Raw genomic sequence first — 19,792 nt, forward strand, 5'->3', positions numbered from 1 at the left:
CTAGAAGGTCGTCATCTTGGTTGTGATCGCAGAGTTAGCGAGCTTCAGGCGTTGGTGACGTACCCACCCTACACAAAATTCTTTCATGATAGGGTGGTCCTGCGTACTTGCCCCTGCCTGTTGGTGACTGATTTTCATCTTAACCAGTCAATTGTTCTTACCACTTTTTTCCCAGGCCTCACACGCACCAAAGTGAATAGGCTCTGCACAGTTTGGATTGCAAGAGGGCCTTAGCTTTCTACCTCAGACAGACAGCAGGCCACAGGTAGTCCACGCAGCTCTTCATCACTTTTGATAAGAACAGATTGGGAGTTGCGGTTGCAAAGTAGACTCTATCAAACTGGCTGGCGGATTGTATTTCCTTCTGCTATGTGCAGGCGGGCCTTCAGCTTGGAGGCCGTGTCAAGGCTCAATCTGTGAGAGCCAGTGTGGCTTCGGTAGCCCATTTGTGAGCGGTTCCTTTAGCAGAAATCTTCAAGGCTGTGACCGCTACACATTCGCTGCCTACTACTGTCTGGACAGGGATGGCCAACATGATAGCAGCTTTGGCCAATCTGTCCTTCAGAATCTTTCAGCTGTAAAACCCAACTCTTCCTGTCTAGGGCCCATTGTTTGGATTCAGGCTGTCTCCCCCTGTTACCAACAGCACCGTTGTTTTGTGCCTGTTGGTACCCGGTTACGTGCCCGTTGGCTCTTGTTACTCAGGAGTAGCCTGTAGCTTGGAATTCACCCATGGATCAGGACTACCATCCTGCTTGTCCTAGGAGAAAGCAGAGTTGCTTACTTGTAACAGGTGTTCTCCTAGGACAGCAGTTTGCTGGTCCTCACAAAACCCGCCTGCCACCCCATGGAGTTGAGTTGCTCCTAAGTTTATTTTATTTTTTCACAATTCTGTGTTATGAGACTGAAGAGGGACCCCACGAGGATGCTGGATAGTGGCATGCTGGGCATGCTTAGAGGGCCAGTCAAAGTTTCTAGAAAGACTTATAGCCTGAAGTGGAAGAGGTTTTCTAGAAACTTTGACATAAGTTTTCCATGCTGGGCTCCATCTGATGATGTCACCCATGTGTGAGGACTAACATCCAGCTGTCCTAGGGGAACACCTGTTAGAGATAAGCAACTCTGCTTTCTGTTAGTTGGCACAAGTGAGTGTTTGCACTCACTAAACATCTGGGAGGAGGAGGAGGAAACTATGGTGAGCAGCTTTTATCTGGCAGTGTGTTTAGTATGGGAGGAGCTTGTAATCTTCAGGTTATATTTTTCATATCCTCTCACCCCTTCAGATATGATGAAAACAAAAAAAGAGATGCAGATGTATGGTTTCCTTGGTTCTCCTATAAGAGAGGATGATGAGGAAACATTGTAAATAGATTTATAGTAATATGGTAGAAGTTTAATGAGTTTTTCTGTTTGCTTGCAGGAGATTCTTGGCTATAAGATAGATTATCATGTGTCACTCTATATCGTGGCTGTTCTGGAGTACATCTCCGCTGACATTCTGAAGCTAGCGGGTAACTACGTTTTCAACATACGGCACTATGAAATATCCCAGCAGGACATTAAAGTGTCCATGTGTGCAGATAAGGTAAGAATCCATCCACAGCTGCTATAGCATTTAAGCTACTTTTTGATATTTTCTTCACAGCCATGCACTCTGTTGTGCTCGCCTTTCTCGCCAGCCAGGGTTCTCTTTCCCTTTGACTGGTAATGGAAGATGAAGAGATGAAATAAGTCCTTGGTCGGTTTGATCCTCAAGTTGGACTGTCTGCTTCCCGGATCGATTAGGACAGGGGAATGCTGCAGAGGCAGTGTTCACAGCCCCTTGGGATGGGTGGGGTGAGGAGTGAGTCGTGCTCATTGCTTAAAGGTGAGGATTAGTGGTCAGATGCTGGCGCATGTCACCTGGTCCAGGACAGTTGCTGCAATGACTGAACTTTAAATATATCCCATAAAAGGGGGGGGGGGGGGGGGGGGGGGGAACGACAAAATCCCTGGATAATTACAGATCCCAGCTCTGCTTTATTAGGCTGGAAATACAAAGGAGCAGGAGGAAATTGCCAGGTCAGGTTGTGTTTTTCAAAACACTTTATATAAAAGGCAAGAAACATAAAGAAGTGGCAGCCTCTAGTTTTGTTTTTTTTTTATAGTGTATTTTTAAATTTTGTTTCTGCAGTATTTTTGCGAGTTTGAGGCAGCGTGCATGTTACGTCTGTTATCAGGGCTCTCGTTGGTGAAGCAGGGTTTTTGCATTGCAAGGCAGAAAATCACCGCATGATGATGTTGGCCTGAGGTGGAGGCCACCGGCATTCTGAATAGGTTTACTCCCTGGAACTTGTGCCAGCACTAAAATATGAGACTAATTTTAAAAGAAAAAAAATCTGGAAAGTGTTCCCCAGGTGCCCCCCCCTCCTCCCCCCCCAATCTTTGAAAAGGAAAAAGAGGAGGTGACGTAGCCAGTGAGAAATGCTTTGACACGCACGGACGGGTCCCTTCTTGTTAGCAGACGCTGTTCTAGCAATTTTCCTTATTACAGCTTTAATGATTTGTCATTTTTACTCTGGTTTTAAAATTTGTTCCCTCTTTATTCATAGTCTGGATATTTGCTGCTGCTAATTTGCTTGAAGCTGTGTGGTTGCCTTGTTAATCTATTTCAGTGCATGGAAATAGAGGTCATTAAACAAAAATAAATGCATAAAGTAATGTCATTTTTTTTTGTTTTTTTTAATGGACTAATAAGTCAAATGTATTTAGTCTACAAAAATGTATCACCTTATGTATCTTTTTAATTGACCTTTATTTCTGCTGATAATTTGAAATCTGACGAGTAAATTCCTAGCAGTGCAGGACAAGAAAGGTTTCCGTCTCAAAACTTTTTTTTTTCATTAAAAAAAATCCACATTTTTGTGGAACAGTACACAAGGGAATAATTTGTTACACCATGCACTTGTGTGTATGATCAGATAACTGCTGTAAATATGGCACCCATCCTGAGGATCTTTGCTGTGCTCCACAGAGCAAGATCTCCCTGTTCTTTGTTGGTTTTCTGTTAAGACCTCTGCCTCCGTAGTGCAGTGTTCTCCCTCCATTGCTTCTATTACGGTAATCTTGGGTTAGAGCTCTGAACACTGCACTGTCTTTTCCCTAGGTCTTGATGGACATGTTTGACCAAGATGATGACATTGGCCTGGTGTGCCTCTGTGAAGAGGAGCCCTTGTCTACAGGGGAGCTCAATTACTACGACCTGGTGAGAACAGAAATTGCAGAAGAAAGGCAGTATCTGCGAGAACTGAATCTCATCATAAAAGTCTTTCGGGAGGCTTTCCTGTCCAATCGAAAACTGTTCACTCCTCAGGTAAGTCCCTATGTTTGTGTGGTTGTAATGATAATGAAGTACATAGAAGCTTTTTATTAAGTGAATGTTGTATTGAAACTCAGCATGGAAGGTAGGTACATAAAAATTTTTAACTGCAAAGTAAAATGTACAACTTGTGTATATAATGGTGGTGTTCTTGATCCCTTTATTTCCTGGGTGGTGCTGGATCAGTTCTGCCTGGAGTTGGTCACATTGTGCCCATCTTCCCTCTTTCGTCTCAGGGAACAGGAGTTGGAGTGGGCTCTTCTCATACTACATTAATTCATGTATAGATAGACATGGCTTAATGGAAAAGTCAACAATGGTTTTAGCAAGGGGAAGTCTTGTCTTACCAATCTTTTAGGTTTTTTTTTTTTGTTTTCTTTTAAAGGTGTAAATAAACATGTAGATAAAGGTAAGCCTGTTGATAGTGTGTTTTGATTTTCAGAAGGCAATTTGACAAAGTCTCCTATGAAAAACTCTTCATAAAATTACAAAATCATGGCGTAGGAGTCAGTGTTCTGTTGTGGATTGGTAATGGTTAAAAGACCAGAAACAGGGGAGAACTAAATTGTCAGTTTTCCAAATGGAGAAAGGTTGTTAGTGGAGTATTACAGGGATCGCTGCTGGTACCTGTGCTGTCTAACATATGCATGGATGATGAGTGAGGTAATCAAACTTGCAGATGATACAAAATTATTCAAACTTGTTAAAGCAGCAGTGGATTGCTAGGAATTGCAAAAGGACTTGTGAGACTAGGAGACTGGGCAACTAAATTTCATCTGCCATTCAATGTGGGAAAGTGCAGTGATGCATATAAAGAAAACTAATCCCAATTTACAGGTACACAATGCTGGGTTGTGTACTGAGAGTCACTGCCCAGGAGACCATGTGAACAATAGTTTAGTTTAGTTTATTGTTATTTATATACCGTTACATCAGACGTGCCTTCACAACAGTTTACAGAGATCAAACACAAAATAAATACAATGCATCATAAGATAGTAACGGCTAACTGTTAAAGAATATGAAATAAATTAGCTATTAAGAAAGATAAAATAAAAAAAAAACAAAACTCTAAAAAAGATAGATTCTAATCTATATAAACAAAAAACATAAACAAACAATAAAATGGAACACTCTTAAAAGTTCATCATACCCAATTGACTGGAATTAGTGTCTCAAGACTGGTTACTTGAGATTAGTTACTCGCAATTCATTACTTGGTGTTCAGAGCCGACACTTCATATTCAGTAAAACACATTTAAATAACCAAGTCTTAAGATCAGACTTAAATTGTTTTTTGTCTGTGCATAACCTCAGATGGGTTGGTAGGGAGTTCCATAACTTTGATCCTGCGACAGATAAAACACGATCCCTCACATGGGTAAGCCTTGCTGATTTAATGGTGGGTATTGATAAGAGACCCTTATTAGCGGATCTCAGTTCTCTCTAAGGCACGTGGAGACGCAAGGATGTATTAAGCCATTCGGTTTGCTCTCCGTGTATAACGTTTTGAATTAAACTGGCTACTTTATATGGAACACGTTGTTGAATTGGGAGCCAATGTAGCTTGATCAGGGTTGAAATCGTTGGCTTAGTGTGCGGCGGTGATCAAAAAAGCAAATAGAATGTTAAGATTGGGGGGGAAATGACGTCATCTGTGGAGATGGCAGCTTAACTGAGGAGCTCCTATTCTAACCTAGTGTATCTCTTTTCATCTGAGCCTCTAAGACCACTTTCTCTGCTATAATAATGAGCCTGCTGCTTTGTGCTGATGGAATGATGGCTGCCAAGCGAAAATCGGTTGATTTTCATCAGTTCTCTTATCGCAAAGGCAGCTCTTTTGAGGACAGAGAAGGCCACGAGGATAATCTCTCGGAAAGCCTAGAAGAGATCTCTGACCCCGCTGATGCATTGGTTGCTTTATTGGCGGACTTACCTTCCTGTGCTGAATTTAAGGAATGGTTTTGCAGTCTGCGTAAAGATTTAAAGGACTACAAGAAGGAATTAATAAGCATGATGGAAGAAATTAAGGTGGAAATCGCCACCCTGGGGCACCATGTGGCTGAACTCGATACCCACATGGAATATCAAGCGGAGGCCTTGAAAAAAAAATCTCCAAGTGGTTTGATCTGACCTACAGAATGACACCTCTACTATTAAAGAAAAAGCTGACCTGGAGAACCAGGCGTGAAGGAATAACCTGCGGTTCTGTGGCTTTCGAGAATCCCCTGAAAATGCTGACTACATGGCGTTGATAGAGCTTTTCTGTAAATTTCTCCTTCTGTCAAATTCTGAAGTTGGTATGCCTGAACTTCCGGTTATTAAGCTGGATTGAGCTCATCGGGCATTTGGGGTTCCTAATAATAACAGTTAAGGGACATTATCTACTTCCACGACTTCATTATAAAAGAGCGAATTGCTGCAGCTGCTAAGAAGCAAAATACCTGGTCTTGGGAGGGCCAAGATATCGCAATTTATGCCGATCTCGCTCTCACAAGTCACTTTACAAAACAGGCAAGAGTTGTGAGAAGTAATCTCTTTCCTGCGAAAAGAAAACATCATAAGAACATAAGAAAATGCCATACTGGGTCAGACCAAGGGTCCATCAAGCCCAGCATCCTGTTTCCAACAGTGGCCAATCCAGGCCATAAGAACCTGGCAAGTACCCAAAAACTAAGTCTATTCCATGTAACCATTACTAATGGCAGTGGCTATTCTCTAAGTGAACTTAATATCAGGTAATGGACTTCTCCTCCAAGAACGTATTCAGTCCTTTTTTAAACACAGCTATACTAACTGCACTAACCACATTCTCTGGCAACATATTCCAGAGTTTAATTGTGCGTTGAGTAAAAAAGAACTTTCTCCGATTAGTTTTAAATGTGCCCCATGCTAACTTCATGGAGTGCCCCCTAGTCTTTCTACTATCCGAAAGAGTAAATAACCGATTCACATCTACCCGTTCTAGACCTCTCATGATTTTAAACACCTCTATCATATCCCCCCTCAGTCGTCTCTTCTCCAAGCTGAAAAGTCCTAACCTCTTTAGTCTTTCCTCATAGGGGAATTGTTCCATTCCCCTTATCATTTTGGTAGCCCTTCTCTGTACCTTCTCCATCGCAATTATATCTTTTTTGAGATGCGGCGACCAGAATTGTACACAGTATTCAAGGTGCGGTCTCACCATGGAGCAATACAGAGGCATTATGACATTTTCCGTTTTATTCACCATTCCTTTTCTAATAATTCCCAACATTCTGTTTGCTTTTTTGACTGCCGCAGCACACTGCACCGACTATTTCAATGTGTTATCTATGACACCTAGATCTCTTTCTTGGGTTGTAGCACCTAATATGGAACCCAGCATTGTGTAATTATAGCATGGGTTATTTTTCCCTATATGCATCACCTTGCACTTATCCACATTAAATTTCATCTGCCATTTGGATGCCCAATTTTCCAGTCTCACAAGGTCTTCCTGCAATTTATCACAATCTGCTTGTGATTTAACTACTCTGAACAATTTTGTGTCATCTGCAAATTTGATTATCTCACTCGTCGTATTTCTTTCCAGATCATTTATAAATATACAAGCCGTAAAGCCCGTTAAAACGGGCTACATCCCTCTGTCTCTCACCTCCCCCTCATTCTCTCTCCCCTCACTCTTCACCACCCCCCTCCCCCACCCACTCCTCTCCACCCTCCCTCTCCTCTCACTCAGTCCCCCCTCTCCCTCCCTCCCACTCACTCAGTCCCCCTCTCCCTCCCTCCCTCCACCCACCTCCATTTCCTCCCGGCGCCGTAAGCGCGACTTCCCGCAACCCTCACCCGGCTCCATTAACTCCTCCCGCTCCTGCCGGCAGATCTCGGGGGGGGGGTCACTCCCGCGCGCGCGGCAGTGACCCCCCCGAGATCTGCCGGCAGATCTGGGGAGGAGAAGTAGCGGCACCGCGCGCGCGCGGTGCCGCTACTTCTCCTCCCGCTCCTGCCGGCAGATCTCGGTGGGGGGGGTGCGGGAGTGACACCCCCCCCCCCCCCGAGATCTGCCGGCAGATCTGGGGAGGAGAAGCAGCGGCGCCGCGCGCGCGCGGTGCCGCTGCTTCTCCTCCCGCTCCTGCGGCCCCACCGCCATTTTTTTTTCTGATCGACATCCTTGCCCGCACATGCGCAGTAGAGCTGCGCTCTACTGCGCATTTGCGGGCCGTCGGTCACAGGCCATTTATAAGGTAGATTGAAAAGTAAGGGTCTCAATACAGATCCCTGAGGCACTCCACTGTCCACTCCCTTCCACTGAGAAAATTGCCCATTTAATCCTCTCTCTGTTTCCTGTCTTTTAGCCAGTTTGCAATCCACAAAAGGACATCGCCACCTATCCCATGACTTTTTACTTTTCCTAGAAGCCTCTCATGAGGAACTTTGTCAAACGCCTTCTGAAAATCCAAGTATACTATATCTACCGGTTCACCTTTATCCACATGTTTATTAACTCCTTCAAAAAAGTGAAGCAGATTTGTGAGGCAAGACTTGCCCTGGGTAAAGCCATGCTGACTTTGTTCCATTAAACAATGTCTTTCTATATGTTCTGTGATTTTGATGTTTAGAACACTTTCCACTATTTTTCCTGGCACTGAAGTCAGGCTAACCGGTCTGTAGTTTCCCGGATCGCCCCTGGAGCCCTTTTTAAATATTGGGGTTACATTTGCTATCCTCCAGTCTTCAGGTACAATGGATGATTTTAATAAGTTACAAATTTTTACTAATAGGTCTGAAATTTCATTTTTTAGTTCCTTCAGAACTCTGGGGTGTATACCATCCGGTCCAGGTGATTTACTACTCTTCAGTTTGTCAATCAGGCCTACCACATCTTCTAGGTTCACCGTGATTTGATTCAGTCCATCTGAATCATTACCCATTAAAACCTTCTCCATTACGGGTACCTCCCCAACATCCTCTTCAGTAAACACCGAAGCAAAGAAATCATTTAATCTTTCCGCGATGGCCTTATCTTCTCTAAGTGCCCCTTTAACCCCTCGATCATCTAACGGTCCAACTGACTCCCTCACAGGCTTTCTGCTTCGGATATATTTTAAAAAGTTTTTACTGTGAGTTTTTGCCTCTACAGCCAACTTCTTTTCAAATTCTCTCTTAGCCTGTCTTATCAATGTCTTACATTTAACTTGCCAATGTTTATGCTTTATCCTATTTTCTTCTGTTGGATCCTTCTTCCAATTTTTGAATGAAGATCTTTTGGCTAAAATAGCTTCTTTCACCTCCCCTTTTAACCATGCCGGTAATCGTTTTGCCTTCTTTCCACCTTTCTTAATGTGTGGAATACATCTGGACTGTGCTTCTAGAATGGTATTTTTTAACAATGACCACGCCTCTTTGACATTTTTTACTTTTGTAGCTGCTCCTTTCAGTTTTTTTTCTAACAATTTTTCTCATTTTATCAAAGTTTCCCTTTTGAAAGTTTAGCATGAGAGCCTTGGATTTGCACACTGTTCCTTTTCCAGTCATTAAATCAAATGTGATCATATTATGATCACTATTGCCAAGCGGCCCCACCACCGTTACCTCTCTCACCAAGTCCTGTGCTCCACTGAGAATTAGATCTAAAATTGCTCCCTCTCTCGTCGGTTCCTGAACCAATTGCTCCATAAAGCTATCATTTATTCCATCCAGGAACGTTATCTCTCTAGCGTGACCCGATGATACATTTACCCAGTCTATATTGGGGTAATTGAAGTCTCCCAAAATAAAACGTGCAAGGATAAAACTTAAAGTTCCACCCAAATTTCAAGTGTATAAGTCCAAAGTTTATTCTCACAATCAGTAAGACATGGCAACTCCGCATTTGTCTAAGTAAAAGTGTATCAGTCCCCCGACACGGTCCCGTGTTTCGCTGGTGGCTGCATCGGGAGGGACCACAGTAACAATAGAATCTTTTAAATGGAACATGGAGCGCTCCATGTTACTTGCTTATGTGCAAGGTTTGCTTCTTTTGTCTCATTTGGTAATTGAAGTCTCCCATTATTACTGCACTACCAATTTGGTTAGCTTCCCTAATTTCTCTTAGCATTTCACTGTCTGTCTCATCATCTTGACCAGGTGGACGGTAGTATACCCCTATCATTATAGTCTTCCCCGACACACAAGGGATTTCTACCCATAAAGATTCAATTTTGTATTTAGTCTCATGCAGGATGTTTATCCTGTTGGACTCTATGCCATCCCGGACATAAAGCGCCACACCTCCTCCCGAGTGCTCCTCTCTGTCATTGCGATATAATTTGTACCCCAGTATAGCACTGTCCCATTGGTTGTCCTCTTTCCACCATGTCTCTGAGATGCCAATTAAGTCTATGTCATCATTTACTGCTATACATTCTAATTCTCCCATCTTACTTCTTAGACTTCTGGCATTAGCATACAAACATTTGAAAGTTTGTTTTTTGTTTGTATTTTCATTCTGCTTTTTAATTGATAGGGATAAGTTAGAATTTTTTAGCTCAGGTGAGTTTTTAGTTACAGGCACTTGGACTACTTTTCTAATTATTGGAACCTCACTGTCGGGATGCCCTAATTCTAATGCATCATTAGTATCCTTTAAAGATACCTCTCTCCGAACCATGCGCTGCTGAGCGACTGTCGGCTTTCCCCTTTGTTCTAGTTTAAAAGCTGCTATATCTCCTTTTTAAAGGTTAGCGCCAGCAGTCTGGTTCCACCCTGGTTAAGGTGGAGCCCATCCCTTCGGAAGAGACTCCCCCTTCTCCAAAAGGTTCCCCAGTTCCTAACAAAACTGAATCCCTCTTCCTTGCACCATTGTCTCATCCACGCATTGAGACTCCGGAGCTCTGCCTGCCTCTGGTGACCTGCGCGTGGAACAGGGAGCATTTCAGAGAATGCTACCCTGGAGGTTCTGGATTTAATCTTTCTACCTAAGAGCCTAAATTTGGCTTCCAGAACCTCCCTCCCACATTTTCCTATGTCGTTGGTGCCCACGTGTACCACGACAGCCGGCTCCTCCCCAGCACGGTCTAAAATCCTATCTAGGTGACGTGTGAGGTCCGCCACCTTCGCACCAGGTAGGCATGTTACCAGGCGTTCCTCACGCCCACCAGCCACCCAGCTATCTACATTCCTAATAATCGAATCACCAACTATGACGGCCGACCTAACCCTTCCCTCCTGGGCAGTAGGCCTTGGGGAGATATCCTCAGTGCGAAAGGACAATGCATCACCTAGAGAAGCAGGTCCTTGCTACAGGATCCTTTCCTGCTACACCTGGTTGGTGCTCTCCCATTATGAGACCTTCTTCCTCCAAGGCAGCACCAGGGCTGCCAGTCTGAAGTTGGGACTTGACTACTATGTCCCTGAAGGTCTCATCTATATACCTCTCTGTCTGCCTCAGCTCCTCCAGGTCTGCCACTCTAGCCTCCAGAGATCGGACTCGTTCTCTGAGAGCCAGGAGCTCTTTGCATCGCATGCACATGTATGATTTTTTATCCACCGGTGAGAAGTTGTACATGTGACACTCGATGCAAAAGACTGGGAAACCCCCCTCTTGCTGCTGGGGTTTAATCCCTTTGGTCTGTCATTCTTTCTTGAGGGAATGACTTCTAAAATCCGTTCTTTTGCTGATCACGATTCTGAAGAATAGGAACGGTGATTTACAGCATCTCAGTAGGCATCGAAGATGACTAAACTCTCTAGTGCAAGAACCCCACTTCCAACTTGGCAACGAGTTGGCAAACGCAATAGATTGAGTAGGCACTCTGGCAGCTCGTCTGTTCCTACGGACATTACGTGACTCTTTCTCTTTCGGCAACTTACTGTTGCTGCTATATTTTCTTGTCAGTTTTGTCCTGATAATTTTTATAATTTTGTGGTAATCTTTTTTTTTTTTTCAATTTATTCTTTATTCAATTTTCATTCAAAAACAATTTTCAAACAAAAATATACCATAAGTAATAGTGATACAATAAAATTAACTTATAATAAAATAATACATTTACATAAACAAAATTTTGTATCTCAAAATTACACCCAATAATTGGGGGAAAAAACAAATATTTAATCCATATCAGAATCAAGAGAAGAGAGAGCAATTTATTTACTTATTGACCATCTAAATTTCCACCTTCTGTATTTTTATCTTGTAAGAACGTCTCCAAATGTATTGGGTTAGTAAAACTAAATCTATTTCCCTGAAATGTAACATAACATATACTAGGATATTTTAGGAAAAAACTAGCACCAATTGCTAGCAATTTACTTTTCAGGGAGAGGAAATATCTCCTTTTAGCCTGAGTGGCTCTAGAGACATCAGGATATATATATATTTTCTGACCGCAAAAACTAAGATCTTTATGTTTAAGAAATAATTTTGTGGTAATCTTGTTTCAATGGTGTCATGCTCCTTGTGATATTACTAATATTTTCTACTTTCTCTGATGTTTTGTATGGGTGTCATCTTGTATTTTTTCTCACTAGGTCCAATACTTTACCCTAATATTGTCATACATGTCTAAATGTTTCCTTAATGCATATGTTATATTATCCAAGACAGCTAATTCAACAACTTTAGTCTTGTGGGACAGTAATCATGTCTTCCAGCCTTGCACAGTCGTGAGGTGTGCCCCATGTAAAACTGATCAGTTAATTTACAAGCAGTAATTGGCATATAGTTTTCCATACATAATCTTAACAAGCAGGTAAATGCATCAAAAGAAAACTATTTACATATTTCAGACACACTATTAGCAGTTTGTACCCAGAATTTATTTTATTTTGGATATTTATATTCTGCTTATTGGCCCTTCAAAGTGGATTGCATTCAGGTACTGTAGGTATTTCCCTATCCCCAGAGGAATTGCAATCTGGTTTTGTACCTGAGACAATGGAGGGTAAAGTGACTTGCCCAAGGTCACAAGGAGCAACAGTGGGATTTGAACCCTGGTTTCCCTGGTTCATAGCCTGCTGCTTTAACTATTATTGGAATCTTCTTCCCCCGGAACTTCGACAGGAACAATGCCCACTTTCTTTCAGAAAGAAATTTAAAATGTGGCTGTTCACCCAAGCCTTCCCTTAATGGACATCATACGAACAGCACAGCTATGCAATCCATTCTAACATATCCCCTCCCTCCCCCTCCCTCACTCGCACCAGCAACTTTATAGACCTAAAGACTAATCTATTGTCTAAGCCTGCTACATTCGTTTATATGTTAACTAAGTTTACAATAACGGAGTTTATGTATAACTTATTATACTAATTGTTTGCTTTCGCTCTCTACTCTCCCATCCTGTAAACCCCTTGTTCTTTGTAACTTTATTTATTCTCGTAGTTAATTGGTTACCCCTTGTTTCAATGTAAACCGGTACGATAAGACACCAGTCTTGAGTATCGGTATATCAAAAAGTATTTAAATAAATAAAAACTACTAGGCGGCTACTCCACTCCATTTACCACTCTTCTTTCCGACCGCATGTGAATGGTAACTCTCCAAATACTCACAAACTCTCCAACAACTATGTCATGCTGTTTTATTTAGCATAAAACAAAAGTTTATGTCCTGTGTAACAACTGAAATTTCTGTATTCTTACAACAAATGGGAAGCTTTTTGAGAAGAGCGACAAATTTGATATTCTTATGCTTTAGTTAATAATGACCAAAGTAGAGTCTCTTCCTGAGGAAATCCCAATGCTTGTGGGGCAGTTCATCCCTATATCACAAAAGCATCATAAACGAACATTACAACTGGTTAACCCCTCCTTTCCTCCCTCGTACCTCCTCAAGACCAACCCGTACCTCCCTTCTTGGAACTCTGTGCTCCTTCTATTAAATCAACTAGACTTATATCTACCACTAACAGAGCCCTTTCTCTTGCCGGCCCATGCCCAGTGACCTACGAACTGAAACCTCCACACCCACTTTCAAAAAGAAACTCAAAACATGGCTCTTCCTTCAAGCCTTACCCCCCTTCACCCTCGACAGTTAACCCCTCTCCCTCTGTGTCCCACACATAGCCATTGTATTTTCCCAGCCCCCCTTGTCTTCCCGTCTTCTCTCCCTCGAACAATCACCTGAAACAATGTACGTATTTATGAATCCTTGTATATAACCCCACCCCCTCTTTGTTGTTCCCACCCCATCCCAACCTATGTTGCTCCCTGTTGATTCCCTGTTTCTCCCTGTTGATTCCCTCCTCCAATTTATCTAGTTTTTTGTTTTTACTATTGTATTTACTTGTTCTTTGTTCTATGTAAAGGCTATGCCTATATATACCCTGGTTTTAAGTTATATGTAAACCGACACGATGTGCAAACGGTTGTCGGTATATAAAAGCGTTTAAATAATAATAAATAAATATATATAATATAATATACACATTCACGAGTGTCAGTTGTTCCCCATTAAAAATATCTGATATCACCAAATACCTCCTCTTAGTCTTTATGCAAATATTTTATTTTGAATGTTTGCCTTCTGAATAAAGTAAGCAATCCCTCTGGAAATGTTTGTAAAAGCTGCCCATAGCAGCGCAGCCTTCTCAGTCAAGGCGTCTTCTTCCCTTTCTGCAGCAAAAACAGCACCAATACTGGCAACTCAGCCGTGCCAGAATCATTAGCTTTTCTTTAAAATTTCTTGGCTTTCTGCTGCATTTCCAGCGGTGTAAACTTTGTTTCTCATGGGGTCTCCTCTTGCTTTAACCCCTGCTCAGAGCATTTATTTTTTGCACAGATGCAATGGTTTTAATATTTCTGTCCCATGGTGCAATTGGATTGCTGGATGTTATGGCTGTCTGTGGGCTGCTCTGGATGAAGTGCCCACAAATTACCTGCAGCACATCCTTGACGTGTCTGAGGTCTGTATTCGCTGAAGGACAAAACAATGAGCTTCTAAATAGCTGTGAGTTAGGTTCACAATACATTTAATATTCACATTCCTGATCTTAAATTTATTTTAATGGAATTCCCTGGTGTTTGATGCAAACGCTTAGACTTTGATTGGGGTTCCAAAATAAACTAGCACTGTTTTTTTAGTAGCAAAAATAAAAGTACTGGTACATACAGATGCATGTGGTGACTGGGACAGAGATGCTAGTGAATGCTTTGTCAGGTAGGGACTGGAGGGAAGGGTACATGAAAGGAATGCATCCTAAGTAAGTAAAGCAATGTAGTAAGAACAGCCCTATTTCAAGCAGATCAAATCACTAACCATCCAAAATTCCAACAGGGCTGCTAGCTAGGCTACAGTGTTCCACTGACTGTGTGAGATGTTTGGGCCATAAACTGCTGGAGTCTAGTAAAGCGGAGCACTGGGACACAAGCATCAGAGACCGGTGCCGTCGACTTCCGCAACCCCGGTGGTGTCATCGAGCAAGCCACCGACGAAGAAGACCTGGGCCGAGGAGTGTCCCTTGCCCTCGAAGCCGGATGCACCGAGGTGTCCCTCGCCTTCGGAAGGTGCGGCTACCGAGATTCCACCGGGACCGGTGGACCCTCCGGTATTGCCCGCCATGCCTCCCACTCTGGACCTGGGGCTCACCACCCCAGCGCTCCGAGAGGAATTGCACCAGATGGTGCAAGAGGCAGTGGTCCAGGCTGTCCAAGGCCTCCCGAGCCCACAGACGCCAGTATCTGTGCTTGTGCCGGAACTGGCACAGATGCCACCGATGCTGCTTCCTCTCCTGGACAAGCTGGATTTGCTTATCGGTGCCCTGCCAGGGGCACCGAGAAAATCACTGTTACCCATGGCTCCATCGACACCCATCCCACTTTCATTGGGAGAAGAGGATGCATCGAAACTGGAGCCCGTTCCCGGGGCCTTCGGGAGTTCCCGCACAGAGGCCACCGGTGAAGTCCCCAATGCCATCGGTGCCATTGTGTCCGGTGCAGATACCGGACCTCGATTTTTCGATGCCAAGGCCAGGTCAGTTGATGCCAGCACCAATATCTTTACTGCCAAGACCACCTCCGGTTGGAGAATTTCCATTAAGGCCACCGATGGATGCAGGGGATCAATCTTATGATCCATGGACGGACGATACATCTGACTCCCAGGATTCAACTGAGGTTCCGTCAGAGCCGTCACCTCCAGAGGAGAGACGCAAGTCTCCGCCAGAAGATCTCTCCTTCATTAGCTTTATCAAGGAGATGGCGGAAACTATTCCATTCACACTGCAGACGGAGGAGGATTCCAGGCATAAAATGCTGGAAGTACTTCAGTTCCTAGATCCTCCAAAAGAAATCATGTCCGTCCCAGTCCATGAAGTTCTACAGGATTTGATGCAGAGAAACTGGAACGGTCCCTCCAGTGAACCATAAGATGGACACAATCTACCTAGTCCAGCCTTCCCCAGGTTTCCAGAAGACACAATTAGCTTATCATTCAGTGGTGGTGGAGTCCGCCCAGAAAAGGGCCAAGCGTCCAAAGCCCCATTCCTCGGCACCGCCTGGGTAGGACCAGAAATTTCTCGATGCTTTGAGCTGCAGGGTGTTTCATGGGGCCATGCTCATCTCACGTATTGCGTCATATCAGTTATATATGACACAATATAACCGAAACCTTTTTAAACAACTACAGGAGTTTGGTGAGTCCCTCCCAGAGCAGTTTCAAGAGCAGCTGAACTCCATTGTTAAAAAGGGATTTGACGCGGGAAAACATGGTCAGATCGGCATATGATGTCATTCGATACGGCCTCCCGATTATCAGCAGCTGGTATCAGTGCTCGCCGTTGGGCTTGGCTGAAGTCCTCCGATTTCTGCCCAGAGGTGCAGGATCGTTTGGCTGACCTCCTGTGCACGGGAAAACCTATTTGGTGAAAAAATCCAAGAGATGGTGGCCCAACTGAAGGACCACAATGAAACACTCTGTCAGCTCTCGGCCGCTCACGCTGAATTTTTGGCTTCTTCCAAGCGCCCATTCAGACTTGAAGCTAAATGAACCACATACAAAGCCCGGAGATATTACCCACCAGTAACTTGGAGTCGCCAGTCCTGGCCCTTCCAGAAGTCTGCACTGTGCCAGCCACGGGCGCAGAAAACTCAACCTCCTGCCCAGCCTACTCCTGCGGTGGGGTTTTGACTTCCAGCTCCAGAGCAGAGATCATCCCCCTTTGCCCAATCTGCCTGTGGGCGGCTGACTGAGCCACTTCTCCACCATGTGGCTAAACATCACCACAGACGGGTGGGTACAGTCGGTTGTAGCTCAAGGCTACCATCTAAACTTCCTCTCCATCCCGTCGGACACTCCACCTCGGCCGGGGTGGCTCTCTTCCGACAACTGTCCGCAACTGCAGCAGGAAGTAACGTCCCTTCTGCAAGCAAATGCCATAGAACCTGTTCCTCTGTCCCAGAGGGGGCACGGATTCTACTCCCGGTACTTCTTAATCCCAAAGAAGACGGGAGGCATTCGCCCGATATTAGACCTTCGGGTCCTAAACAAACATCTTCGGAAAGAAGTTTCGGATGGTAACCTTGGGCTCCTTACTTGCACTTCTTCAACAGGGGGATTGGCTCTGCTTTCTAGACCTAAAAGACGCATACATGCACATCGCAATTACCCTGTCTCACAGAAAATACCTCTGCTTCCTTGTCGGAGACCAACATTTCCAGTATAGGGTCCTTCCATTCGGCCTGGCGTCAGCCCCTCGGGACTTCACGAAATGCCTGGCGGTAGTAGCCGCATACTCAAGAAGACTGGGCACTCATGTCTATCCTTACCTAGATGACTGGTTACTGAGAGCTCAGTCATCGGACGGAGTACTTCACACTCTCCACCTTACAGTGCGGCTACTACTATCATTGGGATTTCTAATCAGTTATCAGAAATCTCACCTAATTCCGTCTCAGTTCCTCTCCTTTATCGGAGCGGATCTCGACACAAGCCGAGCAAGAGTTTTTCTTCCCAAGGACCGAGCTCACACACTGGCGTTGTTGGCGCGCGATATACAGTCTCGTCCAACCACGACAGCTCGTCATCTGCTAGTCTTGCTGGGGCATATGGCGTCCTCGGTCCATGTTACCCCAATGGCTCGTCTAGCCATGCGGGTAACACAGTGGACATTGAAGTCCCAGTGGTCACAGGCACATCATCCAATGTCCAATATTGTCCACATCACCAGGCGACTTCATTTCTCACTGGCATGGTGGATCTTGGAGTACCATCTGCTTCAAGGTCTACCCTTTCAAGCTTCAGAACCTCAAATAATTTTGATGACCGATGCTTCCACTCTAGGTTGGGGAGCACATGTCAACAGCCTGCAGACTCAGGGAACCTGGTCGGCAGAGGAGTTGGAACATCAAATACATTTTCTGGAGCTTCGAGCGATCAGATATGCTCTCTGCGTTTTTGAGATTGTTTGTCCAACAAAACAATCCTGATCCAAACGGACAACCAGGTAGCAATGTGGTACGTCAACAAGCAGGGGGGAACCGGGTCCTACCTCCTATGTCAGGAGGTAGCACAGATTTGGGCTTTTGCTCTATCTCAGGCCATGCTTCTCAGTGCAACCTTACCTGGCAGGTGTGGACAATTTTCTAGCGGACAATCTCAGTCGGGAATTCCAGCCGTACGAGTGGTCCCTCAACCCTGTAGTTGCAGACAGAATATTTCGGCAGTGGGGGCACCCGATTATTGACCTCTTCGCGTCACTTCAGAATCGCAAGGTGGACAACTTCTGCTCTCTACATTGCAGTTGCCAAGTTTCACCTCGGGATGCGTTTGCCCTGTCCCTGGAAGGAAGGCCTCCTCTATGCCTACCCACTACTTCCTCTCATCAGCAAGACTCTCGTGAAGCTGCACATGGACAAGGGTCTGATGATTCTCATTGCCCCCCACTGGCCGCGTCAGGCATGGTTTCCCATCCTTCGGGATCTCTCGGTGCGTCCGCAGATTCCCCTAGGCTCGGATCCGTCCCTGATATCTCAGAGAAATGGCCAATTGCGCCACCCCAACATTCAGGCCTTGGCACTGACAGCTTGGATGTTGAAAGATTGATCTTACAACCGCTCAATCTTTCGGAATCTGTATCCCAGGTCCTGGTAGCTTCACGAAAGCCTTCTACTAGAAGATCTTATTCTAAATGGAAAAGATTTTCATTGTGGTACAATTCAAAGGAGTTAAATCCTTTTACCTGCCCCACAAATCAGTTTATAGACTAACTCTGGCATCTCTAAGAGTCGGGTTTACAAACCTCTTCCATCAGAGTGCATGTCAGTGCGGTGGCTGCCTTCCATGGGGGTACGGGAGATGTCTCTATCTCGACCCAACCCCTGGTGGTGCGTTTTATGAAGGGATTGCTTCACCTGAAGCCTCCTCTCCATCCACCGGCCCCGTCTTGGGACCTTAATGTGGTTTTAGCACAGCTCATGAAACCTCCGTTTGAGCCTCTGCATTCCTGCGAGTTGCGGCATATCACTTGGAATGTCCTTTTCCTTCTGGCGTTAATGTCTGCTCGCAGGATCAGTGAACTACAGGCGCTGGTCACATATTCCCCTTACATGAAATTTCTACATGATCGAGTGATCCTTTGCACTCATCCTAAATTTCTTCCGAAAGTGGTATCTGAATTTCATTTAAATCAATCCATAGTACTACCCACTTTCTTTCCAAAACCCAACTCACTTCCTGCTGAGTGGGCTCTGCATTCCTTGGACTGCAAACGTGCGCTTGCCTTTTATTTGGAACGCACTGCAGGCCATAGGAAATCCACCCAGCTATTTGTTTCCTTTGATAAACTTAAGCTGGGACTCCCGGTCGGAAAGCAGACCCTATCCTCCTGGCTGGCAGACTGTATTTCCTTCTGCTATCAGCAAGCAGGCCTTCCGCTTCCGGGACAAGTTAAGGCACATTCCATTAGAGCAATGGCAACGTCGGTTGCACACCTTCGTTCTGTACCTCTTATTGATATCTGTAAAGCTGCAACCTGGAGTTCTCTCCATACCTTTGCAGCCCACTACTGCATAGCCAGTCTGTTCAACACAATCTCTTCTCAGCATAATATCCAACTTCCTTCTACACCCGCTGGCATATTCAGGCTGCCCTTTATCCAAAGACTCACCCCTGTTGTTGTGCCTGTTGCACGTCTTTGGGTGTTTTTGGTACATGCGCGGGCATCCTCAGCTTGTTATTCACCCATATGTGAGGACTACCATCCGGCTTGTCCTGTGAGAAAGCAGAGTTGCTTACCTGTAACAGGTGTTCTCACAGGACAGCAGGATGTTAGTCCTCACAAAACCCACCTGCCACCCCGCGGAGTTGGGTTCGCTTACGATTTATTATGTTATTTTTCGCACGCTCTTTTTGCTATACATAAGACTGAAGGGAGACCCCTGCTGGATGCAGGGTTAGTGCCATGCTGGGCATGCCCAGTAGGTGCTAGTCATTTCTAGAAACTTTGACAAAAGTATTCTGTGATTGGCTCCATC

At 44.7% G+C, this 19,792-nt stretch overlaps 1 protein-coding gene across 2 annotated transcripts in view; it reads left to right on the forward strand.

Annotated features, from left to right (window-relative positions):
• SOS2 (SOS Ras/Rho guanine nucleotide exchange factor 2) overlaps positions 1–19,792 on the forward strand; it is a 230,141-nt gene that overhangs the window by 110,172 nt on the left and 100,177 nt on the right. For both annotated transcript variants that reach the window (XM_029598366.1, XM_029598367.1), the window contains exons 4-5: positions 1,421–1,585; positions 3,146–3,352. In XM_029598366.1, the coding sequence (XP_029454226.1) occupies positions 1,421–1,585; positions 3,146–3,352 (372 nt within the window). The remainder of the gene's footprint in view (positions 1–1,420; positions 1,586–3,145; positions 3,353–19,792) is intronic.

This window comes from Rhinatrema bivittatum, chromosome 4, assembly GCF_901001135.1.
Source record: "Rhinatrema bivittatum chromosome 4, aRhiBiv1.1, whole genome shotgun sequence".
Taxonomy (NCBI): domain Eukaryota; kingdom Metazoa; phylum Chordata; class Amphibia; order Gymnophiona; family Rhinatrematidae; genus Rhinatrema; species Rhinatrema bivittatum.